Consider the following 27,239-nt stretch of genomic DNA (forward strand, 5'->3'; position numbering starts at 1 on the left):
GCCTATATTCGTCCTGAGGCTACAGGACAGACATCTGTCGGCTTTGCTCACCGCCTTGCTTCAGTGCCTGACAGTTGGTTGGCGCTCCATAAATATTTGTGGAGTGAACAAAATGCACTAACGGACACATCATTTTGCAACTATGTACTGAGTGTGTAAGATGGGCTGGGCGCTGCTACATCCGGGAACAACAAAAACCTCCTTGGACCGGCATTCTAGACACGTACTCAGGGGTGTGAACAAGCTCACACCTGCACACACCTGTGGGAACACACGCGCATTGATCAGGAAACACCTGAGTCCGCTTGAATTCATTCACCTGCAGGAAGCAGGGCCAGGTGGATGCACACACATTTCTGTGCACACAATTTTCCCTCTTCCCTCTCTGCAATCTGCTTGTGCTATCCACTCGGCCACCCCCTCGGGGCCCCCCTTCAGAGGCCACTGGGTGTCCGTGCCTGACTTTGGAGGGGTTCCTCAGGGCGCGGCGAGCCCCACACCCCACTCCCCAGACTCTTACCAGGTGGCTTCATGGCATGGGGTTCCCACCACTGGAGCTTCTCCTGGGGCCTTGACTGTCTGCCGAAGGCTCCAGAAAACATGCAGCCAGAGTTGGCAGGATCAGAGCCGTGCAGGATGCGGGCCTTGGAGCAGCGGCTTCCGGATCCCCCCCAGAAACCATCCTTTGATTTTGCAACATGGGAAACTGAGGCCCAGAGAGGGGCGGGCCTTCCTGTGGGAAGAGAGGGGGAGGCTGTGAGGAGCAGATGCCCCTGCGGGGCCCCCCTTCCTTCTCATCCCCTTGCAGCCAAAAACAGGAGGTTCCCACGGCCGGTGGCCGGCAGGGTGGGGACAGGATGGTGGAGGACAGAGCTGGGAGGAGGCGGCGGGGGGGGGGGGGGGGGAGGGGAGCCTGTCTGCGTCCTGGAGCCAGACACAGAGGCCCGAGGCCCAGAAACACCCACCCCGGCAGACAGACACACACGCGGCAGACAGACCCAATCTGGGACACACAGCCACTCGACACTCGCAGGCCCCTTCCTGTCACAGATGCTCCCTCCCCAGCCTCCAGATGGGGCTCTGGGAGCCTCTCCCCTGCCAGGGAGCACGTGTGTATGTGTGTGGGTGTAGGTGACACGCATTTGCGCCTGTGTATGTGTGAGTGTTGTATGCACAATTGTGTGTACGTGGGTATTTGTGCAGGTGTGGTGTCTATGTGTACGTGTTTTTGTGGGTGCCCATGGATGCACACACGTGCCTTTGGGTATATATACACATACGTGTGTATGTGTATAAATGTGCGCATGCATGTGTGTGAATGTGTTTTGTGCACGTGGATGAGCACACACATTTCTGTGCACATGTATTTCGTGTGCACACATGTGCTTGCGTGTATCCGTGTGTGTGTATGTGTGTGGTGTTTTGAGCATATGTATGTGTGTGTTGGGGAGGTGAGGCCAGTGCTCCAACTCTCCTTAGAATCCAGGCTCCACATTGGGCAGCTAGTTTCATGCCCTTGGGGCACACGCGCACACACACACACACACACACACACGACAACAACGACGACGGCAATAATAGTCACACTTATCGTCTCCTGTTTCTTTTCTATGTATGGGGCATTTTTCTAAACACCTCACATTTACTTTTTAGCGAGGTTTACTGAGGTATAATGCACAGAGAGCAAAGTCATGGTTTTTATGTGTAGAATTGATGCGTCCTGACAAACGGGTAGTCGTGGAACCCTTACACAGTCAGGACTAAGAGTGGGCGCCTCGTCCCAGGGCCCCCTCCCGCCCCTTTGTGCGGGCAATCCCCTCGCCCCATTACCAGCCTCTACAGCCCCTCATCAGCTCCGGCTCGATGGTTTCCAGAAGGTCACAGACATATGATCACACCGGACGCAGCCTCATGAGTCTGTTCCTTAAATTCACCGTAATGCTTCTGAGACCCACCCACGTCGGCGCATGCCTAAGTAAGTTCCTTTTTCTTAAATTGTGGTATAATTCACATACCATAAAAGTGACCCTTTTAAACCGTGTAATTCAGCGGTTTTTAGTGTATTCACAGTCATGCAATCACCACCTCTAATTCCAAAACATTTTTATCACCCAAAAAGCAACCTGTCCCCATCAGCAGTCACCCCTACGCCCTCCCCAGCCCCTGGCGCCCACGAGCCTGTTCTCTGTCTGTGCATCGGCCTGTTCCAGACGTTTCCCGGCAATGGGGTCACACGCCGTGTGTCCATCTGTGTCTGCTTCTCTCCCTGAGCATGGTACGTTCAGGGTTAGTTAGTTTCTCTTTCCTGCTGACCAGTCGTCCATCCTGTGGACTGACCCCCACTTGTCCTGGGTAGCTGGGTTTTGGCAGCTGTGGATGACTGGGAATAAAACTGCTGTTAGCATGCTCCTCGGGGGCTCGGTGTGCACCCAAGTTTCTGTTTCTCTTGGATAATACCTAGGGTGGGTCTCATGATGAGTAAATGCCTTACATTTATTAATTCATTTATTCCTCATAATCTGGGAGGTAAGTACTCGATGAGATCCATTTTATACAGAAAGAGAATACAGCTCCCACAGCTCGCTCTCTGCCCTACCCCCCCCCCCCCCACAGTAGACAGGGATGTTGCCCACATCGCCCACCCGAGGCCCTCCAGGACCCACACAAATGCCGAGGCTCCTCATGGCACACACAGCAGCACGGCTGTCACGCCCCACTCCCCCGGAACAGACGCCGGTGGGGCCTGCAGACCCAGACGTGCTGCAGACACTCTGCGATTTGTTCATCTTTCCAGCCAACCCGTCTCCTCCTGATAGTAATTAGCTCCCAGACTGGCGGAGAGACGGTGAACAGGCTCCGAGTCATCGCCGTGGCCCCACGCCCACAGGCCACGGGCTCCCGGCAGTGTGTGTGTGGGTCCAGGCTGGGTGCGCCCCCCACCACCCCAGATATTACAGACAGGCCCTGGAGAGTCAGGCCAGGGGTTCCCACCCACTTCCTAGAGCCAGCCAGGCTGGTGCATGCACGCCCACCGTGCGTTCCACGCGGGATCGCGCCCCGGGGGTTTCGGAGCATGCACACGCACGCACGCCCGTGAGCTCGTGCACGCCTACACACCCCAGACATGCAAACGTGTCCGTGCACTGAAACGGTGTCGGCGCGGGGGCCCGGGGCACTCGGCGCCCGCGGAGTGTGCACATGCGCGGGTGGGCGCGCGTGGAGAGGGCGGCGCGCGCCCGGGCCGGCGGGGGGTGGGGCACCGTGCGAGACGCCCCGCCCCCAGCCTGCCGGGCTCGGGGGCCGGAAGACCTGCGGCGGCGGCGCGGCGCTGGCGTCACGGGTTTCCACTGGGGCCCCCGCGGGGGCCGGGATTCCCTGGCGCAGGAACGAACGCCCGTGACGGTGGCGCCGGCCTGCGTCGGCCGCGCTGGGAGGGAGGCTGGACCCGCCTGGGAATGACATCAGCCCTGCGTCTCTGGAACGTTTCTGGAGCGGGCCTGGGCGCGGAGGGGGCCCTGGAGAAATTAAAGTCACTCCGGCCGCCGCCGACACGTGGGCTGCGCTTGGTACCCGCGCTGAGCGCTGCGTTCCGGCGGATCCGGGTGCTGCTCGTGTCCCCATTGCACAGATGCGCAAACTGAGGCCCGCGGGCTCTCATCTGTGAAACTACTGTCAAGCGAGGGGCGCGTGCCTGGCGCATGGGCAGGCGGTTGCCAAGTCCCCATCTCGGGGTTCTCAGAGAGTCCCCCAGTCCAGAGTGAGGGGTTGGGGCTGGAAGCCCCCTTTGCCCAGCGCCGTCTGGTGTCCAGACCTCTTGCCCGCTTGTCTCCCTCTCTCTTCTGCAGCAAGCAGGCTCAGAGGGGGCGTGTGGATGCCCTGGCGCCACCCAGCAAGTCGGGCGCTCAAACCAGATCTGTCCACACTGTTGGTCTCTCCCCAGCTCTGGCCCCTGCAGTGGCCAGAGGCGGTGCCCGCGTCCGAGCCAGGGCGCCCAGGCTGCCCGGCGGGGTGTGCCCACCGGCTGGCTGCCTTTGTCCTGAGGCCTGGGCAAATGGACTCTAAAAATAGCCTGGGAGGAGGCGAGGGCTATTTTTAGCTTGAGTGGCTAGGGCCCTCCCAGTTCCCGGGTCAGCAGCCCTGGGGCCAGGGCCTAGGGAGGGGGAAGCGAGTCTCCGTTTTACAGAGTCCCCACCCTCCGGATCCCGGGGTCAGCCAGCGGGCCCTTCTGCCACAGCTAGCCCCGGAGAGGACAGCTGGGGAGAAGGGGCTTGGAGGGGGGCTGCCCGAGGCCACCTTTGCTCAAACCCCACCCCCATCTCTAGCAGCCGGCCCGCCCTGGCCTTTTGTTGGGCCGGGAGCCTGCTTTCTATTTGGGGAAGGTGTTGGAATAATTTCCCCGGCTATTTTTAGCTGGTTTGGGGATTCCTCCACCCAGGCTGGCCGCCCCGCCTCTCCGCCTTCTCGTCCTCTTCCTCCCTTCTGACCCAGGGCTTGCCGCACTCATAAAGGGCAGTCAAGGACACACAGCCCCCTGGAGCAGGAGGTCTCCCCCGGGGCAGCCCTGGAGTGGAGAGACCCCCATATTTCCTGGTTAGTGGGGGAAAGGGGACTCTGAGGGCGTTCCCGCGTTCCAGGTGAGCCAGCCATTCCGGTCTCAAGGAATCCGTGACATGTCGCATCTGAATTCCATCCCCAGGGCAGGGTGTGCTCCTGGACTCTGACCTTTCACCTCCTTTCAGGGTTGTGACAGGTCTGCCCTGCTGGGAACAGATCTTGACCCACCACACCCCTTGGCTGGAGGGCTCCCATGTCCCCAAGCAGAAGATCTGCTCCCTGGGAGGAAACTGAGGCCCAGAGAGGACGCAGGCGTGGGCCACATCTTAGGCTCATTCCTTGATGGTTTCATCTCCATCCACACACTTAACAGCTAGGTAACCCTGGGGTGGTGGCTTCAGCTCCCTTCTCAGCTGCCTCCTTCTGGAAAATGGTGTAATAATCGCAATGGAGTTATTGTAAAAATGTGAGTGCAGATATTCAAGATCTTAGAATAAGATTCTGGCAGGAGATGGAGCAGGTGGGCGCAGAAAGGATGCTGAGATGGGTCTGGCCGGAGCTGAGAGGAACATTTTGGGTTCTGGCTGGCTGCACACTGAGGCGACTCTCCTGTCACCTCCTTACCCCTCAGAGCCCATGAGGCTGGCAGGAGTGACCCCACGCTACAGAAGAGGAAACCGAGGCCCTGGAATAACTTCTTGGCCCAAGGGTCTCATGACTGGTGACATACGGGAGGCCAGCACAGTCTCCTGACTCTTGGCTCTGACACACACTGTATTCCACGGCTGCCTTCTGCATCCTTTCATCCGTTCCTTCACTCATTCAGCAAATATTTGTTGGGCACCGTATGAGTTTCCAGTAGCTCCTGTAAGAAGTCATCACACATTTAGTGCCTTAAAACAAACAAATTTGTTCCCTTACCGTTCTGGAGGTCAGAGGTCGGAAATCATTCCTACTGGGCTAGAACCAAGGTTCCCACAGGCTGTATTCCTTCCGGAGGCTCCCGGGAGAATTGGCATCCTGCCTTTTCCAGCTTCCAGAGGCACCTGGGCTCGTGGCTCCACACCACATGCCTTTTCTCTTGCTTCCATCTTCACATCACCTTCCCTTTCTGACAGATCCGCTTATAAGGACCCTGGTGATGAGAGTGGGGCCCCCCCCAGATAATCTAGGGTCACCCCCTGTCTCCAGATTTTCAATTTAATCCCATCAGAAAGTCTGGAAAATAGTCACAGGTTCTGGGTATCAGGCCATGGGATCTTGGGGGGCCATTATTCAGCCTACCACTGGTACCGCCTCAGGTCAGACCCTGCTGGGCACCAGACAGACAGGGAGGAACGAAAGCTGGCAGGTGCCTGTCCTGCTGGAGCTCACCGTCTGGGGTCCATGGCCACGTGGATCAGATGGTCACCATGATGAACAAAAAATTGTACATAGGGTTGCCCGATAAAATTTGAATTTTAGATAAATAACAAGTAACTTTTTAGTATAAATTTGTATTAATGTATAATATATATAAATTTATTATATTTATTATAAATATAAGATATATTTATAATATTTCTAAAATAAAAATATTATAAATATATAATACATAAATATACTATATAAAAATATAAATTATATATAATATATATAAACATAAACTATTTAGTATAAATTTGTATAAATAGTATAAGTTTAGTATAAACTTGTCCTATGTAATATTTGGGACATTTTAAGTATGGCTCATGTAATACTTGAGTCATGCTAAAAAAAATTAGCTGTATAGTACTCCCATGTGTGACTAGACCACAAGTTAAAATTCATCATGGATGGTTTAATCAGAGACAACTAATCAGCTGATACGTGTGTTAGATCACTCGGCCCTGGCAGGGAGAACACAAGGGTTCCATGCCCAGGTGCCCACTTTGTGTGTTTGTGGACGTGGCTTCCTGGATTTTATAGCTTTGGAGTGGGCGGGCCCTATGAAGGCTCCACCCCCTCATAACTGCGCATGCGCATCCTATCCTTCAGCATCCCCCCACAGCCCCCACCACCCGGGGAGACGCTCGGCCAATCAGAAGCCGAGCCTTAGCGTCAGGTTCTGAGGACGCGCTTGCCTGCGTTGCCCTGGCACCTTCTGCGCAGCCTGGAGGGGGCGGAGCTTCACTCTGGCACCTTCTGCGCAGCCTCGCGGGGGCGGGGCCTTCTAGTGGGCGGGGCCTCGCTCTGATTTCCCGCGCAAACGGCCCTGGAGACTGTCATGCACACAGAGCATCCCCGGGGCGCCAGGAGGAAGGAGCTACGGGCTCCCTTCCCGGGCTCCTGGAGACCCCCGGGTGTGGCCGAATGGGGATTAGGGCCCGTGGGGCCGCCCAGCTCCGCTCTGAATGCCCCGAGGCTGAGGACCCCCACCCCTGCCTCCCTGGCCTCGTCCTCCTTTTGCATCGCACCGCATCTCAGCCGCCCTGACAGCCGGCCGCGTCTTGAAGTTCATTTTCCGTCGGGCCAGTTGATTCCTGCGTCTCTCCAGGAGAGGACAGTCTGGGGAGACAAGGCCACGCGCAGAGAGTACCTGGGGGTTCAGCCTCCAGCAGGAAATGCGCTGGAGTCAGAGGATACGCTTGTCCCTTGTTTGTGCCCCAGTGAGATGTCGGCGACATTCACAGCATCTGAAGACCGTCCGTCGGTTTTACTGCTGAATGCTTATTCTGCACTTTGCGCCGATTAAACGTCTTCACGACAGCCCTGGTGCAACTAATTATCATCGATGACAGACGAGGAAACCGAGACGGGAGCCAGGAGATGCTGGAAGTCGCCCAGCCAAGATGGTGGCAGATCCTGCCTGGCCTGTTCCTTTTCCTTGCATTTCGCCTGCTGCCTCGTTGGAATGCTTTCAGAGGTCGTGCGAGAGAACCACTGCGGAGCCATCCTGCCAACTGTCACGGGAAGATGGTGGGTTCCACAGTCCGGGGCCTGAGCCGGCTGCAGCCCTCCGGATCTGAGTAAGGAGCCTGCAAGAGCCCGAGGAGGGAGCGCGTCACAAGGTGCTGGGCAGGAAAGAGACCAGACGTGGAGGGCATTTCCTTCCTCCCTCTGTCCCCAAGGTGGCCAGGATGAGGCTGGCGGATAGACGAGGCAGCAGGAGTGTGGGGAGGACAGCAGTGGCCACCGCTGCCTCCCAGGGCCGGATGTTGCTGGGAGCACTGCTCCATGACCCAGGGGTCTGGCCTGGGCTTTCTTTTACCCCTAAGCCAGCCCTTTTCATGCCTTCCACTAGACGGGTGTCTGTGGCTCTGACGCCATCGTTGTGCCCACATTCCCATGAAACTTTTAGACCCTGGTCTGAGAATTTCTCCTTTCCAGAGGCAGCTCCACGTGGCTTTGAGGATGGGGACGTGAAGATTTGCCAAACTCAGAACCGTTCTAGAGTCTTCTCATACTTAAGGAGTGTGTTGGGGGCAGATAAATTACCTGGCAGAGCAAGTCGGGCTTTTCTGGAATGTTCTCCAGGAATTGCCTTTCTCCAGCTTAAAGCTGATCTCTTGCCCAGGGTTTGAAGCTTGAGAAGGGGAAGTGTCACTACGACTTGCTCCAGAATCCGCATGCCACTCGATCTGTGGCTGTACATCTTCTTGATCCTGGAAGAGGGGAGTAAGGAGACATCACTGAGTCGTCTCTGGAAACCGAAGATCCGAGAAGGGATGTGTTTGCCATGTGAGATCACAGAGCAGATGAGGGGCGGAGCTGGGATTAAGAGCCCAGACACCTGTTGGCTAGCCCAGTTCTGCTCCTCGCCCTGGTCTACTTTTGTGTAGGCCGACCGACTGCATTCTGACCAGAGGAAAAATTCCTTTCTCAACCCTGGGCTTGGAGTTCTTCCCAGGGTGATAAATTTCGGTGAGAAAGAGGGCCACATTCTTCAGGCAGGCTCGCCAGCGAGGCCTTGCATCACTCTTTCCACTGTAAACGCTGCGCTGGCTTCTACGCATCAGCCACACGTGCGCTGCAGAAAGCGCTGAGCCTGCTGTGGCCACCCAGGGGGACGCCCCCGAGCCTGGAGACTTCGCTGCTGCCTCCGAGGCCCCTGATGTGGGTTTTTTCCCCTCATCTCTTTGGATCTCTGGAGGGACTGAATCCTGAGCCGCCTCATTGGCTGCCCGGACTTCAGAGCCCAGCGTTTGCTTGTGAAGGATTTTCTTGGAACCGCACGGACCAGCCAGGAGGGCTGGGGCGGGCTTCCAGAGGAGGGAAGGTCGCCGTGGGAGGCTTCTGCTGCTGGCAGCGGGTCAAAGGTGGAAGTCTTGATAGAGAGGATCAAAGTCATCACTGAGGTCCCCACTTTGGTTCTGCACCACGGCCTTAGAAGAGTCTCGTTTACCCCTCCTCTAGCACGAAATCCACCTTTCTGATTATTACAAATAAAACGTGTGCAACGCGAAGGGTGGCTGGCGGTGCTCCGTAATCCTCCTCTCGTTTGCGTCAGTCAATTTCGAAAGGGTTCCCCTTCGTGGAGCTGGTTGGTGCCAAATGTTTATGCCTAGAAGAAGGTTCAGCAGGAAAGCTAAAGATGGACGAGGCCGGCGGGCGTGGGGATGCGCTGCCCACGTCCCTTCGAGGGAGGCCGGGTCGCCCTGGCCTCTGGGAGTGTTGTCTGTGGACACCCTTCAGTGGCGAGCTCCTTGAGGAAATGCTTCGGCGAGCGGCAGAGAGCTGCGTGGCCCGGGTCACAGGCCTCTGGAGGCAGCCTGTCCGATGGCCGCTCAAGACGGAGATAGAAAGGCCTGCATTCGGGCCCCACAAGGGCTGTTCTAGCGGGGGCGGCCTGAGGTCCCTCCCTCTCCCTTCCACATGTTTTAATCCCCAAAGTCCCCTCTAATAAACATCCTGAACACAAGGCAGTCTGCTTCCTGGGCAACCGGACCTGCCCCTCCAGCACTGGGATACTGCACTCGCCTGTGTGCACCCTGCATTTCCTGTGCAGGGCGGTGCATCTGAAGTTACAGAAATGAGGAAAGAACGTTAGGACTGGTCTTCTAGAACTATTGCAGGATCCTTGCAGTTCCTACAGTTCTTGCTTTTGCTTTTTTTTTTTTGAGGAAGATTAGCCCTGAGTTAACATCTGCCAGCCATCCTCTTCTTTTTGCTGAGGAAGACTGGCCCTGAGCTCACATCCGTGCCCATCTTGCTCTACTTTATATGTGGGACGCCTGCCACGGCATGGCCTGCCAAGCGGTACCATGTCCGCACCCGGGATCCGAACCGGGGAACCCCGGGCCGCTGAAGCAGAACGTGTGCACTTAACCGCTGCGCCACCGGGCCAGCCCCGCTTTTGCTATTTGGACGCGGTGTTACTGGTGTGGCGCTTCCTCTAGGTTGTGACTGCTGCCTTTTCTCATTATCAGGAACCCCTGAAGGTCTCAGTAGATGCTTTTGACCTTGCTTTCAACTCTGAAATTAAACACCACTTGTTCGAGTGACTTGCCCAAGGTCACAGGGAGGCTGGGCTGTTTCCACTTGGTGAGGTTTTAAAATGTATTTAAAAGAAGAAGAAATACCAAAACAGGATAAAGACATTGCAGAAGAAGAAGAAAAACAAGATTGCAGAAGGAAAAATAGAAGACGCTATTCACAAACTGATGACGCGGTTTATAAAGAGATGAATTCGTCGTGCCCTGCAGGTGGTGGAGTCTGGTAACGGGACACAGATTTAAAATTGGAAGATGAATACGGTCTTTCAATCTGGTCAGTCCACGCCTCACACTTATCATTTCTTTGGGAGATAACACAAGAGTCTAAAGAGGCTCTGAGGGGCCGGCCCGGTGGGACAACGGTTAAGTGCATGCGTTCTGCTTCAGTGGCCCGGGGTTCGCCGGTTCGGATCCCGGGTGTGGACATGGCACCGCTTGGCAGGCCATGCTGTGGTAGGCGTCCCACATAGAAAGTAGAGGAAGATGGGCACGGATGTGAGCTCAGGGCCAGTCTTCCTCAGCAAAAAGAGGAGGATTGGCAGCAGATGTCAGCTCAGGGCTAATCTTCCTCAAAAAAAAAAAAAGTAAATAAAGAGGCTCTGAGCTCAATTACTGAGCTGGATAGAGATCTGGCCTCTTAAGTCAGTGTTCTCGCTGCCACATTCATGTCCCTGTTGTGCACCGATCAGTATTTGGTGTCCATAAATTAAAAGAACGAATAAGCATGATGTGTTTGAACAGCCGTGGTGCTACGGACCTGGCTCTGGATACAGCTGTGACGTGAGTGTGGTATCTCCAGGCACCTTTAAAAAATGATTGATGGAGCCAGCCCCGTGGTTGAGTGGTTAAGTTCCCGTGCTCCGCTTCAGCAGCCTGGGGCTCGCAGGTTCAGATCCCGGGCACAGACCTAGCACCGCTCATCAAGCCACGCTGTGGCGGCGTCCCACATAAAGTAGAGGAAGATTGGCAACAGATATTAGCTCAGGGCCAATTGTCCTCACCAAAAAAAATTAAAAAGTGACTGATCCTGAGTTAAAGATTAGCCTCTTAATTTCATAAAATGCAGTCATTTTGATTTGAAAGGGATTCGGGACCTTTTTTTTTTTTTTTTTTAAATTTACATTGTCTCCCGAGCAAAGAGGTTTTCGTGAAGGAGAACTCAAGGTCAGTGAACACTTTTGGCATTGCATTTCTTGAAAAGTTGGTTGCAAATGCAAAGAGGGTCCCAGGTTCCCTCGTTCTGAGCACACTGTCTTTGAAGTTCCTGCATGGGGAGGCAGGACATGTGGCCTGTGGGGCCTTTTTTCAGTGCACAGCTCAGCGGCGTGAAGCACATTCACACGGTTGTGCCACCGTCCCCTCCATCCGTCTCCAGAACTTTCCATCTCCCCAAACGGAAGCTCTGTCCCCATGAAACACTGACTCTCACCCCTCCCCCAGCCCCTGGCCCCCCATCCACTTTCTGTCTCTGTGGATGTGGCTCCTCTGGGGACCTCCTGTGAGTGGCCCACACAGTGTGTGTCCTTCTGTGTCTGGCTCACGTCCCTGAGCATCACATCCTCCAGGTCCGTCCACGTGGGAGCAGGTGTTAGGACCTCCTTCCTTTTCACGGCTGCGTAATATTCCAGGGTGTGGACGGACCACATCTTGTTCATCTATTCACCTGCTGATGGACACTTGGGGTCTTTCCACTTTTCGGCTGCCGTGCAGTTGTCTGTTTGGGCCCCTGCTCTCGATTATTCTACAGGCTCAGAAGTGGAACTGCTGGGTCATGGAGCCGTTCGATCTTTAGGTTTCTGAACTGCCTTCTCATTTTATATTTTTTGATTCATAGGAGATAATGTTTACGTCATTGAATCTATAAATGCTTGACACAGAGAAAGCTCTTCTCTGCTCAGAGGTCAGAATCACCCATTTACAGATTTATTATTAAAAATGTAGCTTTTTTTCCTGGTACAGTATGAGTCAGGGCCCTGACTTGCTCGACATCTGGGGGTCAAGGGTAGTCTCTGGGCGATGGGAGGGCAGGGAACAAGCCCAAAGGGGTGAGATTAAGATCTTCCCAGGCTCCAGGCCCTTTCCCATGTCTGTACCTGACAGCAACGGTCCTGAACTGTGGGCCCTGTGGCGCGTGCGGATCCTGAAGTAGCTTTTCCCCCTGCAAATCAGAAAGCCATCAGAGCTAAAGCTTACTCATTTGGGCTACTGTCCGAGGCCCGGGTCCATCCATGTTGCCTCTTTCCCGGGTAGCCCCTCACCTCTGCCGGAGCCAAGCCAGGTCATCCCGCCCCACCCAGCAGCCAGAAGAGAAGGAAGGGCCCGGAGCCGGGAGAAAAGGAACACTGAGCTGCTTTATTGTGGATTAATTCACTTTGTATTAACGATTCCACACAATATTAAAACACTGCGAGAAACTGGGTGTGGCACACTTGGAATTTTTTTTTTTTTAAAAATCGGAAATAAAAACCACGGGACATCCAAATGCAGACGGGGTGGAACCTGCTGGAACCACAGATCTCTTGCGAAAACCAGGGACTGGTCTTTACAATGTTTGGCAATGGTTTCCACGGGGGACAGAGAAAGAGGGCGAGTGACCCGCATATGGCTTCTTGTCCAGGGACCCCGTGGCGGGCTGGCTTTTTATAAGAGTGACCTTGGTGGCCTCACCTCAGCCTGAAAACGGCCCTGGTTACTCGTGCTTGGGGCGGTGGTCCGATGGCCTTTTCCTGCCCGCCCCAGAGCTCGGGCAGGGCTGCAGCTGGTCACATATGGATGAGCTGCCTGGAGGCCTGCCACCGTCCCCACTCAGTGGCCGGGACCTCAGAAGAAAGACAGCACCTTCCGCCTGGTGTGGCCCAGCGGCTACTGTCCTGGGGCTGGAGGTCACAACCGAGTCCTTTAATTCTTGGCCTGGGGGTCACCTTGGGGGAGGGTGGCGGGGGGGGGGTGCACATTCTGGCTCCTTCCTGGAGTGGGGGAGGGGAGGGGAGGTGCCCCCACGGTCAGGGGCTGGGCGGGGCCCCCTGGAAACACTGAACAGGCTGCAGAAGAAAGGGGGGCTCCGTGTCTCCCACCCCTGCCCTTTTTTGGGGGTGCATGTGTATCCTTCATCACCCCCCCATGACATAGTTTCGATGGTGGTTTCCCCAAGGTCCGTGATGCTGCCACCACCGCCAGCCCGCTGCCTCGCTGGGCAGGTACAGTCCCAAAAACCCCGTTTGCACGCCAGCCGCTCTCGCCAGGACAGCACAAGTGCACTGGCGCTGAGATCGACTCTAAGGGGTGGGGCGGTCCTTTTTCTCAGCTAGAAGGAAACCCATGGTGTGGCTTCTGTCCATCGCCCCCTCCCTGGGGTCTGAGGCTGTGGGCATCTGGGCTCAGGGGGAGGCAGCTGAGCAGGTGTGGTGATGGGGCGGGGGCCCGCCAGTCCTTGTCCCTCGTGGGCCTCAGTTTACCCAGATGGCTCGGTCTCTGGGGTCTCTGACTGGGGAGCCTCCTCCCGCCCCCTGGCCTGGGTTCGAATTTGCTTCCGGCCTGGGGGGGTGGGCGATCATGCCCCCCCTCCCTCAGCCGGGGGTCCTAGGGGGCTTTGCTTCCTGCTGGCTTCTTCAGGGTCACTCGGCTGGGGACACACGGCGGGGCTTGGCACAGCTGGCACGGCAGGGGACGAAGAGAGGGGAGGGCTGGGCCCCTGGGGGGCTCCTGGCTGGAGTCAGGACCTCCCGTCCGCTTTGGGGCCCAGTGGCCGGAGGACGGGGATGCTGGGGGACGCAGGAGGAAGGACGGGCGTGCAAGGATCTGACGCGGGCTCAAGGCATTAAGGCTTCTTTCACGGAGCAAAGGGGGGGCACTGGCCACCAGTCACCAGACAGCAGGTGGGAAGGGCCGGGTGGCCGGGGTCACCCTCGCCGGCCGACGTGGACTCCACGAGCCCGGCTCTGCCACCTGCCCCCCGGACCCCAGGCGTCTGGGGGTTAATCCCCGCCGCGCCCTGGCCTCCCCCTGGGTGCGCCTGGGTTTCCAGAACAGTCTTTTGTTCCGTCCTGCTGCTCTGCAGGGGGTGGGGAGAGGCGCCCCCAGGCTGGCGGCTGCAGCCTCGGGGACCCTTGGTGGCGTCCCCATCCAAGCGCAGCTTTGCAGGAGCCGGGCTCCCCAAAGCCCCCTGGGGCTCCCGGACCTGCCGGAGAAGCTGGGCACTGGGGGCTCGGCCGTGCGGTCTGCGCCTGCGCAAGCCGGCCGGCGGGGGGGAGGGAGGGGCGCCCACCCGCGCGCACTGCATCCCACCCGACCCTCCCGGCGAGGTGAGTTCGGAGCCTGGCGCTGCCCCGGGGGCTCGGGTGAGCACGGGCACGAGGCTCTGGCCCCCGAAGGCGAGGATGGGGCCCTCAGACTCTGCAGAGCTGGACCAGTTTCTCGCCACCGGGCCCGGGGTGAGTGACAGGGCGGGTGGGGATGTTCAGGGCTGTGTGGGGTCCCCGCGGCCGCCGGCGGGGGAGGGGGTTGCTCCGCGGCTAACAGGGGAGAAGTCATTAAAACAGGTTCCCTGGCCCCAACTTGTCAACTCCAGGATGCTTAGCTTGCCGAGGCTGCCGGGATGCTGGAGAATTCTGCTCAGAACGCCCCTTGCCTCCTTCCAGACAATCGCACACCTTTTACCAGCCGCCCAGGCCCCAGCCTCCCCGGGGTGCATTTCTGTCTGAAAAACGCCCAGGGTGATGCTACAGCCACCTGGGTGACACGCGGGGTCCCCAGCAAAGGGCGGGGCCCACGGTGTGGCGGTCGAGCGACGCATGCCACAAAAACGCCACACAGCGGGGGTGCACTGGGCGACACGGGGTGCGTTTCTCAGACAAAGCCCCCCTGGCGGCCGCAGAAACCCACCTGTGCATGATTACGCGGCACAGTTAAGCCTCAGCTCAGCTGTCAAGGTCTGATTTGAGCAGTATGCAATCACAATTTTTTAAGAAGGAAGGAGAAATTTTCCCAGAAAAGTTCCTTATGTCCCTCCCCTGCCTCCCCCCACCCAATTTTACTCCGCTCAAGAGAAAAAAAAAAAAAAGCACAGCAGCATCGATCTGGCGAAAAGTCTTTTCACAAACGGCCGATCGTGCGAGAATCGCGCGGGCTGGTGGCAAACTCACCCGCCTGCGCCCCTTCCCGGCCCGGCCTGGCTCCGGGCCACCAGCTCAAAGGGCAACCAAGAGGCTTAAAAAATCGCTACCACATTGCCCGGCACGCCAGTGATTCCTGGTCGGAAGTGGCGGGAAGCCACCGTCCCATCCAGCCGGGCCGGGAGAGGCGCGTCGTTGGGTCTGGAAACCCCAATAAACCCAGAGGGTGCCTTTTACCCCATGTGGGTGGTGGCGATGCTGTGCATTTCTTTTGGAATTAAAAGTTTTGGGGACTCGAGCTCTTTGCTTGACTACGTGCTGAATGACACCCTGACGGAGACAGAGAGGGGCGGGGGACACACAGGAAAGCAGAGCTATAGGATAATACACGGCTTCTTGTCCTTAAAGGGATTCTCGGAGGCAGGGACGCCGACCAGCAGGGGGTCGTTGCGGGCGTGCTGCTCACAGTAGCTCATGAGTTCCGACGAGGCTTTGGAGACCTGGGTGTGGGGACAAGGACGAGAGAGCAAAGATAAGAAGGGTGACACACGCAGGTGCACAGCATCGTACACAATGGCCAAAAGGTGGACACAACCCCAGTGCCCATCGACAGCTGATGGATCCACACAATGTGTCCATCCACACACTGGAATATTACGCAGCCGTGAAGAGGAGCGAGGCCCTGACACAGCCGCACGTGGACGGACCTGCACACATGACGCTCAGAGAGATAAGCAGACACAGAAGGACACACGGCGTGTGACCCCATTGACATGAAACGTCCAGAACAGGCAGATCCACAGACAGAGAGCGGGCTTATGGGTGCCAGGGGCTGGGGAAGGGGTGGGGGTGTCTGCTGATGGGGACGGGGCTTCTTTGGGGTAATGGAATGTTCTGGAAATAGATCGTGGTGATGATTGTGCAACACTGTGAATGTCCTAAATATCACTAATTGCTAATTTTATGTTATGTGTATTTTGCCCCAATTTTTAAAAGATTTAAAAAGAACAATTCCTTCAGCAGGAGTTGCCCAGATTTTGAACAAAAGGGTTGAGGGAGAGACGGATTCGGTCAAGGACCCCCTCCCGCCTGAGAGAGGTCCGGACAGACAGACCCTGCCTGGACCTCGGCAGGACCGAGGGGGACGAGACAGACGTGTTGCGTTTCATTTCTGTGTCGTCTGAGCCCTTCGGGGTCTTGGTGACCCCAGCGAGGGGGCTGACGCTCGGGACCACCTGCATCACGGTCCCCGAAAGAGGAGGGAGGAGATGCCGGGGGGTCCACCCCAGCCCCCGGGACAGCTGACGTGGGAAAAAGCGGTGCTTAGTGTCCAGGGAGCTCGGGGGTCATCCCTGGGTCACGTGCCCCATTCCTCCTGGGGGTGCATTCGGGGTGCGGTAGGAGCCGCCCCCTCTGCTCACCCCGCAGGGCTAGGGGGCTGGGGCGCTGGTCTCGGGTGTCCCGGGCCGGGGTGCGTGGGGCGCCTGGATCTCACCCAGTGGTGGGAACTGTGTTGGTGGACTTGGATCGCCTTTCTCAGCCCCCACACTTTCTGACCTGTGAAGCGGTGGCTGTGCAGGGGAAGTCTGAGGGTAAGTCGAGGCAGGGCTGAGAAAAATGCTTTGAAACCTCTCTGTGAGCTGTGTCTGCACCCAAGACCCTGCGACCCTGGATGCCAGGACGGCCCCGCTGCGTCCCCTGCTGCCGAGAGCCCGCGGGCTTCTCTGGGTTTGCCCCGGGGACACTCCTGTCCTCAGAGACAATTGCCACTGTCGGGAGCCCACGGGGCCACTCCCGGCTGCCTTTGATGACCGCGGCGGCGCTGGGTTTCCAGAGTTCTGTCTGGAAAGCATTCCTCCTAGACGCCAAAAATAGTCTCCAGACCCTGGAAATAGCTGAGGTCGTGGGGCCGGCGTGGGGCCCCACCCGCCGCGTCCCCGGGGTGACAGCAGGCTGTGCCCAGGGCTCCGGGCTTTCCAGGCCGTGGGGACGCTTGCTGGCCGGGCCTCGGCTGGCTGGACTTGCAGACATGATGCCCTGTGGTTCCGGCCGCCAGGCTGGGGGCACCGGGAGGGAGAAGGGGTCCTGTGCTGACTCCCTCCTCGCGGCTTTCACGGCCGGCCCAGGCTCCTCCTGCACAGCAAACGGCGGGTGAATCATTGCCCTGCGCCACGGGCCTGGCTCTTTCTCCGGCCCCAAGGAATGCTTTGAATGTGCAGAGTTCTGGAACATTCAGACACCTTTTGGGGCAGCACCCTCCCCGGGGCAGGGGTTACCACAGCCCTCCTCCCCACCTGGCTGGGCCCATCACAATGGCTTCTGACTCCCTTCCGCTGTCTGGTCGTCAGGGGTGAGTCTGTCTGCACCGGGGGCCGGACCATCCCTCCCTGGTGAGTTCCCGAGACCAGCAGTGACTGGGGAATGACAGGTGCTCAGGAAATCCGGGTCTGAACAAACACATGGGGTGATGGGTGATTTTGCGTCCACTTGACTTGGCTGCGGTACCCAGATATCTGGTCAAATACCGGTCTATACGTCTCTAGGAAGGTATTTCTTAGATGAGATTAACATTTAAGTCAGTTGACTTTGAGTAAATGACCCTCTGTGAGTGGGTGGGCCGCATCTAATCAGTTGAAGGCCTTCAGAGAAGAGACTGAAGTCCCTCGAGGAGGAGGGAATTCTGCTTCCAGATTGCCTGGGGACTCAAGCTGCAACATTAGCTCTTCCCTAGGTCTCCGCCTGTGGTCTTGCCTTGCAGATTTGGGACTTGCCAGGCCCTACAATCTCATCAGCCAATTCCTCAAAATACGTTTACCTCTCTCTCTCTCTCTCTCTCTCTGTCTATATACACACACCCTGTTGCTTCTGTTTTTTTCTGGAGAACCTTGGCTACTCCAGTAGGGAGCTGGAGCAGGACTGATCTAGACATGTAAATGGCTCAGGTCTTCCAGATGGAGACTCCTTGGTCCTTACCTAGCCACAAAGGTGACTTTGAAAAGTGTCAGAAGCCATGACTGGCCCGCTGGTCCATGCCCTTTGAAAGGGGGAAACTTGTGAACCCTGGATGTTGTCCTGATGTCCCCTCGTGGGTTTAAAATTCATCTACATAAACACAACATTGTCCCCCCACACGCTGGAATATTACACAGCCGTGAAGAGGAGCGAGGCCCTGACACAGCTGCATGTGGACGGACCTGAACACACGACACTCAGGGAGAGACGCAGACACAGAAGGACACATGGCCTGTGACCCCATTGACATGAAACGTCCAGAACAGACAGATCCACAGACAGTGGGCTTGTGGGTGCCAGGGGCTGGGGAGGGGGTGGGGAGTGACTGCTAAGGGGAACAGGGGTGCTTTTTGGGCTGATGGAATGTTCTGGAACTAGATGGTGCTGGCTGCACAGCCTTTTGAATTCACCAAATGCTGTTCAATTGTGCACTTTAAAAATGGCTAACTTCACGGGATGCGAATCGTAAAGAAAAAGCCAGTGTGCGGAGCTGGCCGCCCGGCCGTGCGGGATCTCATTTTGCTTTGCACGTTCCTGGTCTCCGACGGGCTAAGCGTCTGCAAGCAGGAACTGTTTGTCCTTTTTCTTTTTTTAGCCTAAAAATCAAACGTGCTTATTGCAAAAAATTCAGTCAGCACAGAAGTGAAGAAGGGAGCCCATGACCAGCCCTGCGTCCTTCCTTCCCCAGGGCCGGGTCTCTAACTTCTGTCCCCATCTGTCGTGACGAGGGAGCTGGACACAGCTCTGCAAATGAAGGGACAGAGAGAGAGAGCAGGGCCTGCTTCCCGCTGACCCTTCGCTGGGCCGTCCGGGGCAGGATCCCAAGGGCTGGGGGTCGGGTTCACAGAGAACTCTGGTCCCGCTGTGTTTATGAAGCATTGTGGCACATTGGATGGCACAACAACCCAGAATGAAGGTTTACGTCAACTGTGCCTTTCTGCTGAGAAAACTGAGACTCAGAGAGGTTAAGTCAGCGGCCCAAGGTCACACAGCAAGAGGCCCAGCCGGAGCTCTCACGCTGTGCCCGAGGGTCTCTCCCCTCCTCCGCCTGCCCGGCTCACCTTGATGCGCTCGATCCCGGCTTCGATCCGCAGCTGTTCCACCAGCTTCCGGGCCTGCGCTATGTTGTTAGTGGCTGACATTGTCTGCCATCAGCTCTGGGCCCCGGCGTCCAGAGAGCTGTGGGGAGAAGCAGACGGACGTGAGCCGGCTGGGGAGGCCCCGGGGCCGCGGGCCGAGGACGGAGCGGCAGCACGCCCCGCTCCTGGAAGCCTCGCCAGCCCGCCGCCCTGCAGCCACGCTGTCCGCGTCCCCAGTCCCCGCTTGCGGCCAGCTGGGGGTAAGTGCTCTCAGGCAGCGACCTTCGAGGGCCCCAGGAGAGCCCATGGAACAGCGGCCTCGGCTCCTGGCTGGCTCAGAGGGAGAGGCTCGGCAAGGAAGAGCTGGGGTCGTCTCTGATGGACGCTCCGCTCCGGGTCTCCCCCTTGCACTGTGACATCGGGGTTGGGTCACTCTCTGGGGGGCGTCCTGGGCACTGGGGGGAGTGGGCTGACCAGCATCCCTGGCCCCACCCACTCGATGCCAGGAGCACCCCCAGTGTGACAACCACAGATGTCCCCGAACATGGCCCAGGGTCCCCTGGGGGGCAGGACCACCCCGGGTGAGCTCCCTGGCTCCAGATCACCTGGGAGACGGCACACTGTGGCCCTGGGTACGTCACCCCTACTCTGGGGGGCCTGGCCCTATGTCCTTCCTTCCTTCCTTTGTCCGCTCGTCCAGCAAACTGTCACAGAGAACGTCCCTACCAGGTGCCCCACGCCGCTCTGAGAATCAAGCCGACGCACGGAGGCCGCGGGCCCCACGGGAGCCAGCTCCCCGGTTCAGACCCCCGGCCTGTGTCCGGGGCGTCCCCTCTGAGGACACAGCGGGAGCCCGGGGCAGGAAGGGCTGCACAGGAGCGGCTCTGGGTCGGGGGGCGGGGAACAGCACAGGGGAGGGGATCACGTCAGAAAGCCCGGGAGACTCAGGGACGGCGGTCGCCAGAGGGTGAGGGAGCCCAGTTGGTTTTGCAGGGTTTTCCAGAACTTTCCAAAGTCTGGGGCTAATGTTCCCTTATTAGTGTCCTGGGGTGGCCCGGACAAATGACCACAGGCGGGGCAGCAGGAAACAACAGGAATTTCTTCTCTCACATTCTGGAGCCTGCAAGTCCGAGATCCGGGCGGGCACGGCCGCGCTCGCTCCACAGGCTCCAGGGGGGGTCCCGCTCGCCCCTCCCAGCCTCTGGTGTGGCCGCCATCCTGGGCGCTCCTGGGCTGGGGCCGTGTCACCCCGCCCTCGGCTTCTCCCCCGTGCGGGCCTGTGTCCAGATTCCCCTCTTCTTATGAGGACACGAGCCATAGTGCACTGGGCCCCGACTCCAGGGTGACCCCATCTTCACTGATCACGTCTGCAGGGACCCTCTTTCCAGATCGGGTCCCATCCTGAGGTTCTGGGTGGACCTGAATTGGGGCAGACACTATGGTTTCCTTGAGTGAGGATGGTGAGCTTGGACGGGTGGATGGTTCGAGATAAACGCTCTCCCCACAAGCCCGGGTGGACCTCCAGCCACCTCAGTGCCAGGACGAGGAGGCGCCTGCTGTTTCTTCTGCACTGAATCCCACCATCGACCTCTTTACCTCCACGCGCCCTTGGGAACTGGGGGTCACACATCCCAGTGTCGTGGGGTCAGAGAAGGCCAATCCTGCATTGCACCAATAATTCCTACTTCGCTATCGTTTAGGATGATTTCTATTTTCTTTCCAAAATGTTTTAAGTGATTTGTTTTCAATGACATTTTAGACGCTGAGATGCCCATAGAGTCACACGCAGCTGTGGGAAATAACAGGGAGGGAGCCGCGATCCCTGGATGGGTCTCCCCCGGCGGCCACATCTTCCCAAACCGCAGTAAGGTCACGACCAGGACGTTGACACTGACACAGGGAAGATCTGGGGCATCTCCACCCCTGGCCCCTGGCGACCACCCAGAGGTTCTCCTTTTCGGTACTTCCGTCATTTTGAGAAAGTTATATAAACGGAACCATAGGTATGTAATGTTCCCCCCCCAACTATCTGGAGATCCACGCAGGTGGCTCACGTACGGCTGGTTTATCCTTTTTCACTGCCGAGTAGTATTCCACAGCACGGGTGGGCCAGAGGGTAACCTGGTGAAGGACATCTGTCTGGGCCGACTCCACTTTTTGGCTGTTGTGAAGAAGCCCGCTTCATTGTGTAAGCATTGAGCAGACACGAGTCTTTATAAACACCCAGGGATGAACGCCGAGGAGCAAGACTGCATGTTTAACATTTTAGAGAAAACACCAGACTGTTTTCCAGAGCGGCTGGGTCATTTTACTTCCCACCGGCAGTGTGCGAGTGATAAGTTATCATTCAGTTATGCAAATTTTTTATCTGTTCCTGGAGGCAGTGAAAATTCTACTTTTTCCACCCAATCTTCATTTAGTGGTCCCTCGTGGTTCTCACCCGGGGTGTCCCTGCCCCCAGGGGACAGTGGGTGACGTCCGGGGACATCTGTGGGTGTCACACTGTGGAGGCTTCTGGCATCGAGTGGGTGGGGCCAGGGATGCTGCTCAGCCCCCCACAGCGCCCAGGACGGCCCCCCAGAGAGTGACCGGGCCTGATGTCATCAGTGTTGAGGCTGAGGAAACCCCCATGAGGGTCAGTGCTGGGGGGCCGTGCAAGGCCCCAGTGCAAGCAGCCTGGGAAGCTGGGGACCCAGGGGGCCGACATTTAACTGGGTAACTAAGGAGCACTCAGCCTTCCGCGTGACACACTGTAGCTCTGTCTGTTCCATGATCAGAGCCAGGTAGCTCCAGAAAATCAAAGGCAGATTGCAGATTTTCAAAAAATGTCCTATTGATGGGGCTGGCCCGGTGGCGCAGCGGTTAAGTGCGCACGTTCTGCTTCAGCGGCCTGGGATTTGCCGGTTTGGATCCTGGGTGCGGACATGGCACCGCTTGGTGAACCATGCTGAGGCAGGCGTCCCACATATAAAGTAGAGGAAGATGGGCACGGGTGTGAGCTCAGGGCCAGTCTTCCTCAGCAAAAGGAGGAGGATTGGCAGCAGATGTTAGCTCAGGGCTAATCTTCCTCAAAAAAAAAAAAAAATTTCCTATTGAGCAGTAAAAAGGAACGGACTGTTGACGCACACAACCCCTTGGATGGCTCTTCGGGAGCTCTGCTGGGTGAACGAGGCCAATGCCCAAAGGTCACACTTAGAGAAGGTTTCAGAGAGGACCCGACTGTAGCGATGGGGGTAGATTCAAGGTTCCCGGGATCAGGGGCAGGTGGGGGGGTCTGGGGAGCGAAGGTGACAGGAGTGTCCTTGCGGCGCTGGAAACCTCGTGTCTGGACCGTGGCGGTGGATGCACGCGCCTGCACGTGGGATCAGCGTGCAGAGAACTTCACGCTCAGGCAGAGGAGTAACCTGCAGAAAGGGAAAGGGGTGGGAGGATGCACAGCACCAACAGCCCGCCTGGGCTGCTGGCCGAGTTTGGACACAATGTTACCAGTGGGAGATGGACTGAAGGATGCAGGGAATGTCTCTCTGGGGCTTGTTACAAATCCCATGCACGGCGATCGACAGAGATCTCCACACAGGTTTCAATTAAAAACCAAACCCGGCCACACGGCTGGCTCCCCGCACCCCGGCAGACATCCAGACCCCCCCCCCCACCCCGGGGTCAGTAGGGGCCGGAGTGTGTCTGCCCTGGGCGCGCGGAGCCCACGTGTGGCCTTCCAGAAGGCTCTGATTCAGCAGACAGCTTCAAAGCAGCCACAAAACATCCAGCTCAGGGAAAACCGCCCTTGGTTCTGCTTAAAAATACTGAAATTACTCAGCGCTAAATATAGACGCGCACAGAGAACAAACGGGTGGGCCCCACGGCGTGTTTCCTTGGAAGGCGGGAGACCTGCTCAGGGCCGCACTCAGAGGTGTCCACCGGGGCCCTGGGGCCCGGCCACCCCGTGAGGCCACCCCAAACCGTGGCCGTCCCCGTAAGCTTGGAGCCCGAGCGCGGCTGGCTTTCTGCTCCAGGCACCAGACCCTCAGATGCTCCCTCTGAGCCTGGTCATAACCCAGACCCCGGGGAATGGCCAGAGGGCTGCAGGGTATGTGTGTGCGTGTTTGTGGGTGCATGTGTGCATGTGTTTGTGTGCATGTACATATGTGTGAATGCACGTGTGCACATGCGTGCATATCCGTAGGTGTGTTCGTGCATGTGCACATGTGCAGGCGTGTTTGTGCCCTTATATCCGTGTATGCATGTGTGTGTATGTGTGTCGCTGTGTGTGTTTGTGTGTGTACCTATGTGTGAGCGTGTGTGCATAGGGGTATGTGTGTGAGCATGCCGAGAGGCTGAGACCCAGACGCTGGCTGTGTCACCGCAGCCCATGCGGCAGACTGAAGCCCTGTGCCAGCCGGTGTCACCTCCAGGCACTGACTCAGGGCCCGGCCGTGCCCCCCGCTTCGGGCTGGAGCGGCAGCATCGCTGAGTCAGCCGAGAACATTCCTCACCGGCCGGCTCGCCGCAAGAGCACGTGACGGCGCCGGGCACCCCTCCTCGCCGGCCCGCCCAGGCCCTGCAGAGCGTCCGCCAGCCCCCGGAGCCGGCAGGGCCTGGGGAAGCTGGGGGGAGAGGGCGGAGGGGCAGCTCCAGGAGGCAGGGGCGGGTCACTTTCTGGACTCCGGGTTTGCCTAAAATAGAACCTGAACAGACGCGGCAGCATCAGGCTGGCCTCCAGGAGGGGCGGGGAGGTCACGGCAGGTCTCAGCCGGCTCCCGCAGACGGATCGGACAAGCGTGTCCGACGGGCAAGGATGGGAAGGCCCCCAGTGCAGACCAGTATGTACTGTGAAGCTGCGATCATTATCAAGGAGGGTATCGCCCCCGAATAGCACAGATCTGAGCTGAGACACGAGGCCTCAGTGCTGGGCTGCGGGGATGGCGAAATGGGGGACCTCGTTCAGAACAGGGTCTCCCCCCTCGGTACTGTGGATACTGGGGCCGGGTCACTCCTGGGTGCTGTGGGGGGCTGGGCTGCATCCCTGGCCCCCACCCACTTGATGCCTGGAGCTCCCCCAGTGTGACAGCCACAGATGTCCCCAGATGTCACCCGGTGTCCCCTGGGGGCAGGACTGCCCCCTGGGTGAGACCTTTGGGTTACATCAGACCTATTTCACACCCAAAGAGATTCCACATAAACAGCTATAGAATGACAACCTGCACGTCAAGAACCACAAGGCCGTCCTCTCCAATCCCTCCATCGGGTATTTATCCCGAGGAAAAAAATTAAAAGAAAGAAAACGCTCCATACAGGATGGCGTTTACAGCTGCATTATTTATAACAGTAAAAAAATGAGAAGGAAGCTGCACGTTCTGCACCAGGGGGGACGGCTGATTCGATGGGATGTTTCCCGGTGGAACATTATACAACTGTCATAAATGATGCGTAAAGATGTGGAGCAGAGAGGAGGCATTGTGTGAAGAAAAGGCGACGAGCCAGGTCCGAAGGTGTGATTATTTACCGTTGTATTGAAAAATACGTGGATAAAGGCGGAAAGGGAACCTCAAAGTGAGTTTTGTCAGTGACTGTTTTCATGATTTCCTTTACTGTTTTTTGTTAAGGTATAATTTGCAAACAGTAAAATTCGTGCTTTGGGGCATACAGTTGATGAGAATTTATAAACACAGACAGTCGCGAAGCCAATACCACCATCAAGATACGGAACGACTCTATCATCCTAAGAGACTCCCCCATATTGTTGCTCTGCAGCCAGCCCCTGCAACCCCCCGATCAGTTCTCTTTTCTGATAGTTTCGCCTTTTCGGGAAATCCTATAGATGGAGTCACCTGGTACGGAGTCTGGCTTCTTTCACTCAGCACGATGCCTGTGCGATGTGCTGTTGCACTGTGTTGTGTGTGTGGGGGGGTCCATTGTTCCTTTTTCACTGCTGCGTAGTACTCCACTATGCGAACATCGCATGGTTTGTTGAGCCATTCGCGAATCGGGCGACATCCGGGTTGCTTCCAGTGAATGAAGCCACGATGAACATTCGCACACAGGCTTCTGTGGGAGCCTGAGGTTCCATTTCTCTCGTGTTTATCAAATCCTAAAGGCGTGTGATCTCTGGTACCCAGGGCAGGTGTATGTTTAACTTCACAAGTTAAACATTTTCCAAAGTCCATGCGCTATTTCGTGTTTTTGAAATAACCACAGACTCACGCGCAGATGCAAAAATAGCACAGAGAGCCCCGTGCATCCTTCTCGCCCGATGGTGACCTTCTTGCATGACTGTGGGACAAGATCAAACTGGGACATTGGCGCTGGCCTGATGCTGTGACACGCTCGGATTTCCCAAGACTCATCTGTGGGCCGAAGGGACTTTCGTCAGCACTGATTGTCCCTCCAGGAAGGTCTGGCCTAAACATCGCCTGTCCCAACCACTGTCCCTGAGCGAGGGCCGAGCCCTGACCCCCTGCGCCCCTCATGGAGCCACACCACCTGCCCGCAGGCCGGCCCCCACGCTGCTATGAGCCCCACGGGGCGGACTGGGTCAGGGTCAATGTTTGCTGAGTGGCTGGATGGGCAGATCCAGGCGAGAAGTGTGACAAAAGTGGTGACAGGGTCAGGGAAGAAAGTCCAGGGCTCCAGTGTGTCAAGTGGCTCAACTCTTGTGTTCATCAAATCCTAAAGGTGCCTGATCAGCAGTGGGGGAAACAAGTCACCATGGTCCAGGCTCCCACCTCGCACTGTGACATCGGGGCCGGGTCATTCACTGTGGGGCTGTGGGGGGCTGAGCAGCATCCCTGGCCGCATACACTCGATGCCAGGAGCTCCCCCAGTGTGACAGCCACGGACATCCTCAGACATCGCCCAGTGTCCCCTGGCGGCAAGATTTAAGGCCTTCATGGGACTCCCTTATCAGAGGAAAGTCTGCAGCTCAAAGAGGTTCATTTTGGCAAAATGCAAACAGTTTGGATGGAAACGGTACTGAATGAAACAGAAGCCTGTCTCCAAAGGGGGTTCAATTTTCTCAGCATCCAACGACCCCGTGTGACTAGGAGAAGTCACACAGGGCCACAGCTTCTCCTTGAACTTGCCCAACAAGACGTTCGAAGAGGGTGAGACCGCGACTCCTGAGGAGGAGAGAACCTCAGGAGGCGGAGCTGCTGTGCAAGGCAGCAGACCTGGATTCTGCCCTGGCTCCCAAAGCTGTGTGGCTTTGGGAAAGTTACCTCCCCTCTCTGAGCTCCAGTGCACCCCACTGGAATGCTCAGAGGGGCACTCCCTCTTTGCCCTGAGCCTGACAGACCCCCAGGTCCCAAGTTCCTGTGCCAGGGAATGGGGGACCCCAGAAGCCAGCAGCCATGGAGAGGGCCCTTTTTCAGAGACTTGTGGCAACTGCCAAGTATAACACAGCTGTTGGAGAGAAAGAACGAGGGACAAGGTGACCCGGACATCCTGCACCCGGTGAATGTGGACGGGCCGGTTTGCTGGGAGCTGTTGAGAAATCCCACTCTCCACGGAGCTTACTGCACTGTGATGGCCACTCTCCCCACGCGGCCTGGGGAGACCTGGGCAGGGCCTAAGTTAATCATCTTCAAAACAGGAATGGATGAAATGAGTGGGAGAGTCAGAAATGGAGAGGCCTAAATGGTCCATTTTGTGTCTGACGATGCCTGCAAATTCCTCCCCTTTCGGAGGCCATAAAGTCAAGGTGAGCTTGGATTCCTTTAAGCTCTGCCGTGAGCTCAGAGAGTCCACGATGTCCGGTCAGGCCCAGGTCACCTCTGTGACATCCGTGGACACGATTAGCGGCTTCTTGGCCTCTGGTGACCCTGAGTTGCATGAGGGTCCTGCTGAGCCCACTGTAATTTCCAGGGACCTCAGTGCAAGGGACAAAGGCTGCCACCCGTTCCTGCAGATCCAACAGACAGCACCACGTCTGGAGACGGGAAACCCAGATTCACACCCCGGCTTGGCCCTGACCTGGGTCTTGGCTTCCTCAATCAGGAAATCAGAGGTTTGTGCTAAAAGCTGAGGCTGGAGCC

The 27,239-nt window shown here is 57.3% G+C and overlaps 1 protein-coding gene across 4 annotated transcripts in view; it reads right to left on the reverse strand.

The window, feature by feature from the left end:
• Window positions 1-12,338: 12,338 nt before the first annotated feature.
• The window catches only part of GNG7 (G protein subunit gamma 7), a 126,074-nt gene continuing 111,173 nt past the window's right edge, over window positions 12,339-27,239 (reverse strand). For all 4 annotated transcript variants that reach the window (XM_070622456.1, XM_070622453.1, XM_070622454.1 and 1 more), the window contains 2 exons: window positions 19,192-19,309; window positions 12,339-15,618 (listed from right to left, as the gene is read on the reverse strand). In XM_070622456.1, coding sequence (XP_070478557.1) covers window positions 15,493-15,618; window positions 19,192-19,272 — 207 coding nt within the window. In that variant the 5' untranslated portion in view covers window positions 19,273-19,309 and the 3' untranslated portion in view covers window positions 12,339-15,492. The remainder of the gene's footprint in view (window positions 15,619-19,191; window positions 19,310-27,239) is intronic.

The sequence above is a fragment of the Equus przewalskii genome, chromosome 6 (genome assembly GCF_037783145.1).
Source record: "Equus przewalskii isolate Varuska chromosome 6, EquPr2, whole genome shotgun sequence".
NCBI lineage: Eukaryota > Metazoa > Chordata > Mammalia > Perissodactyla > Equidae > Equus > Equus przewalskii.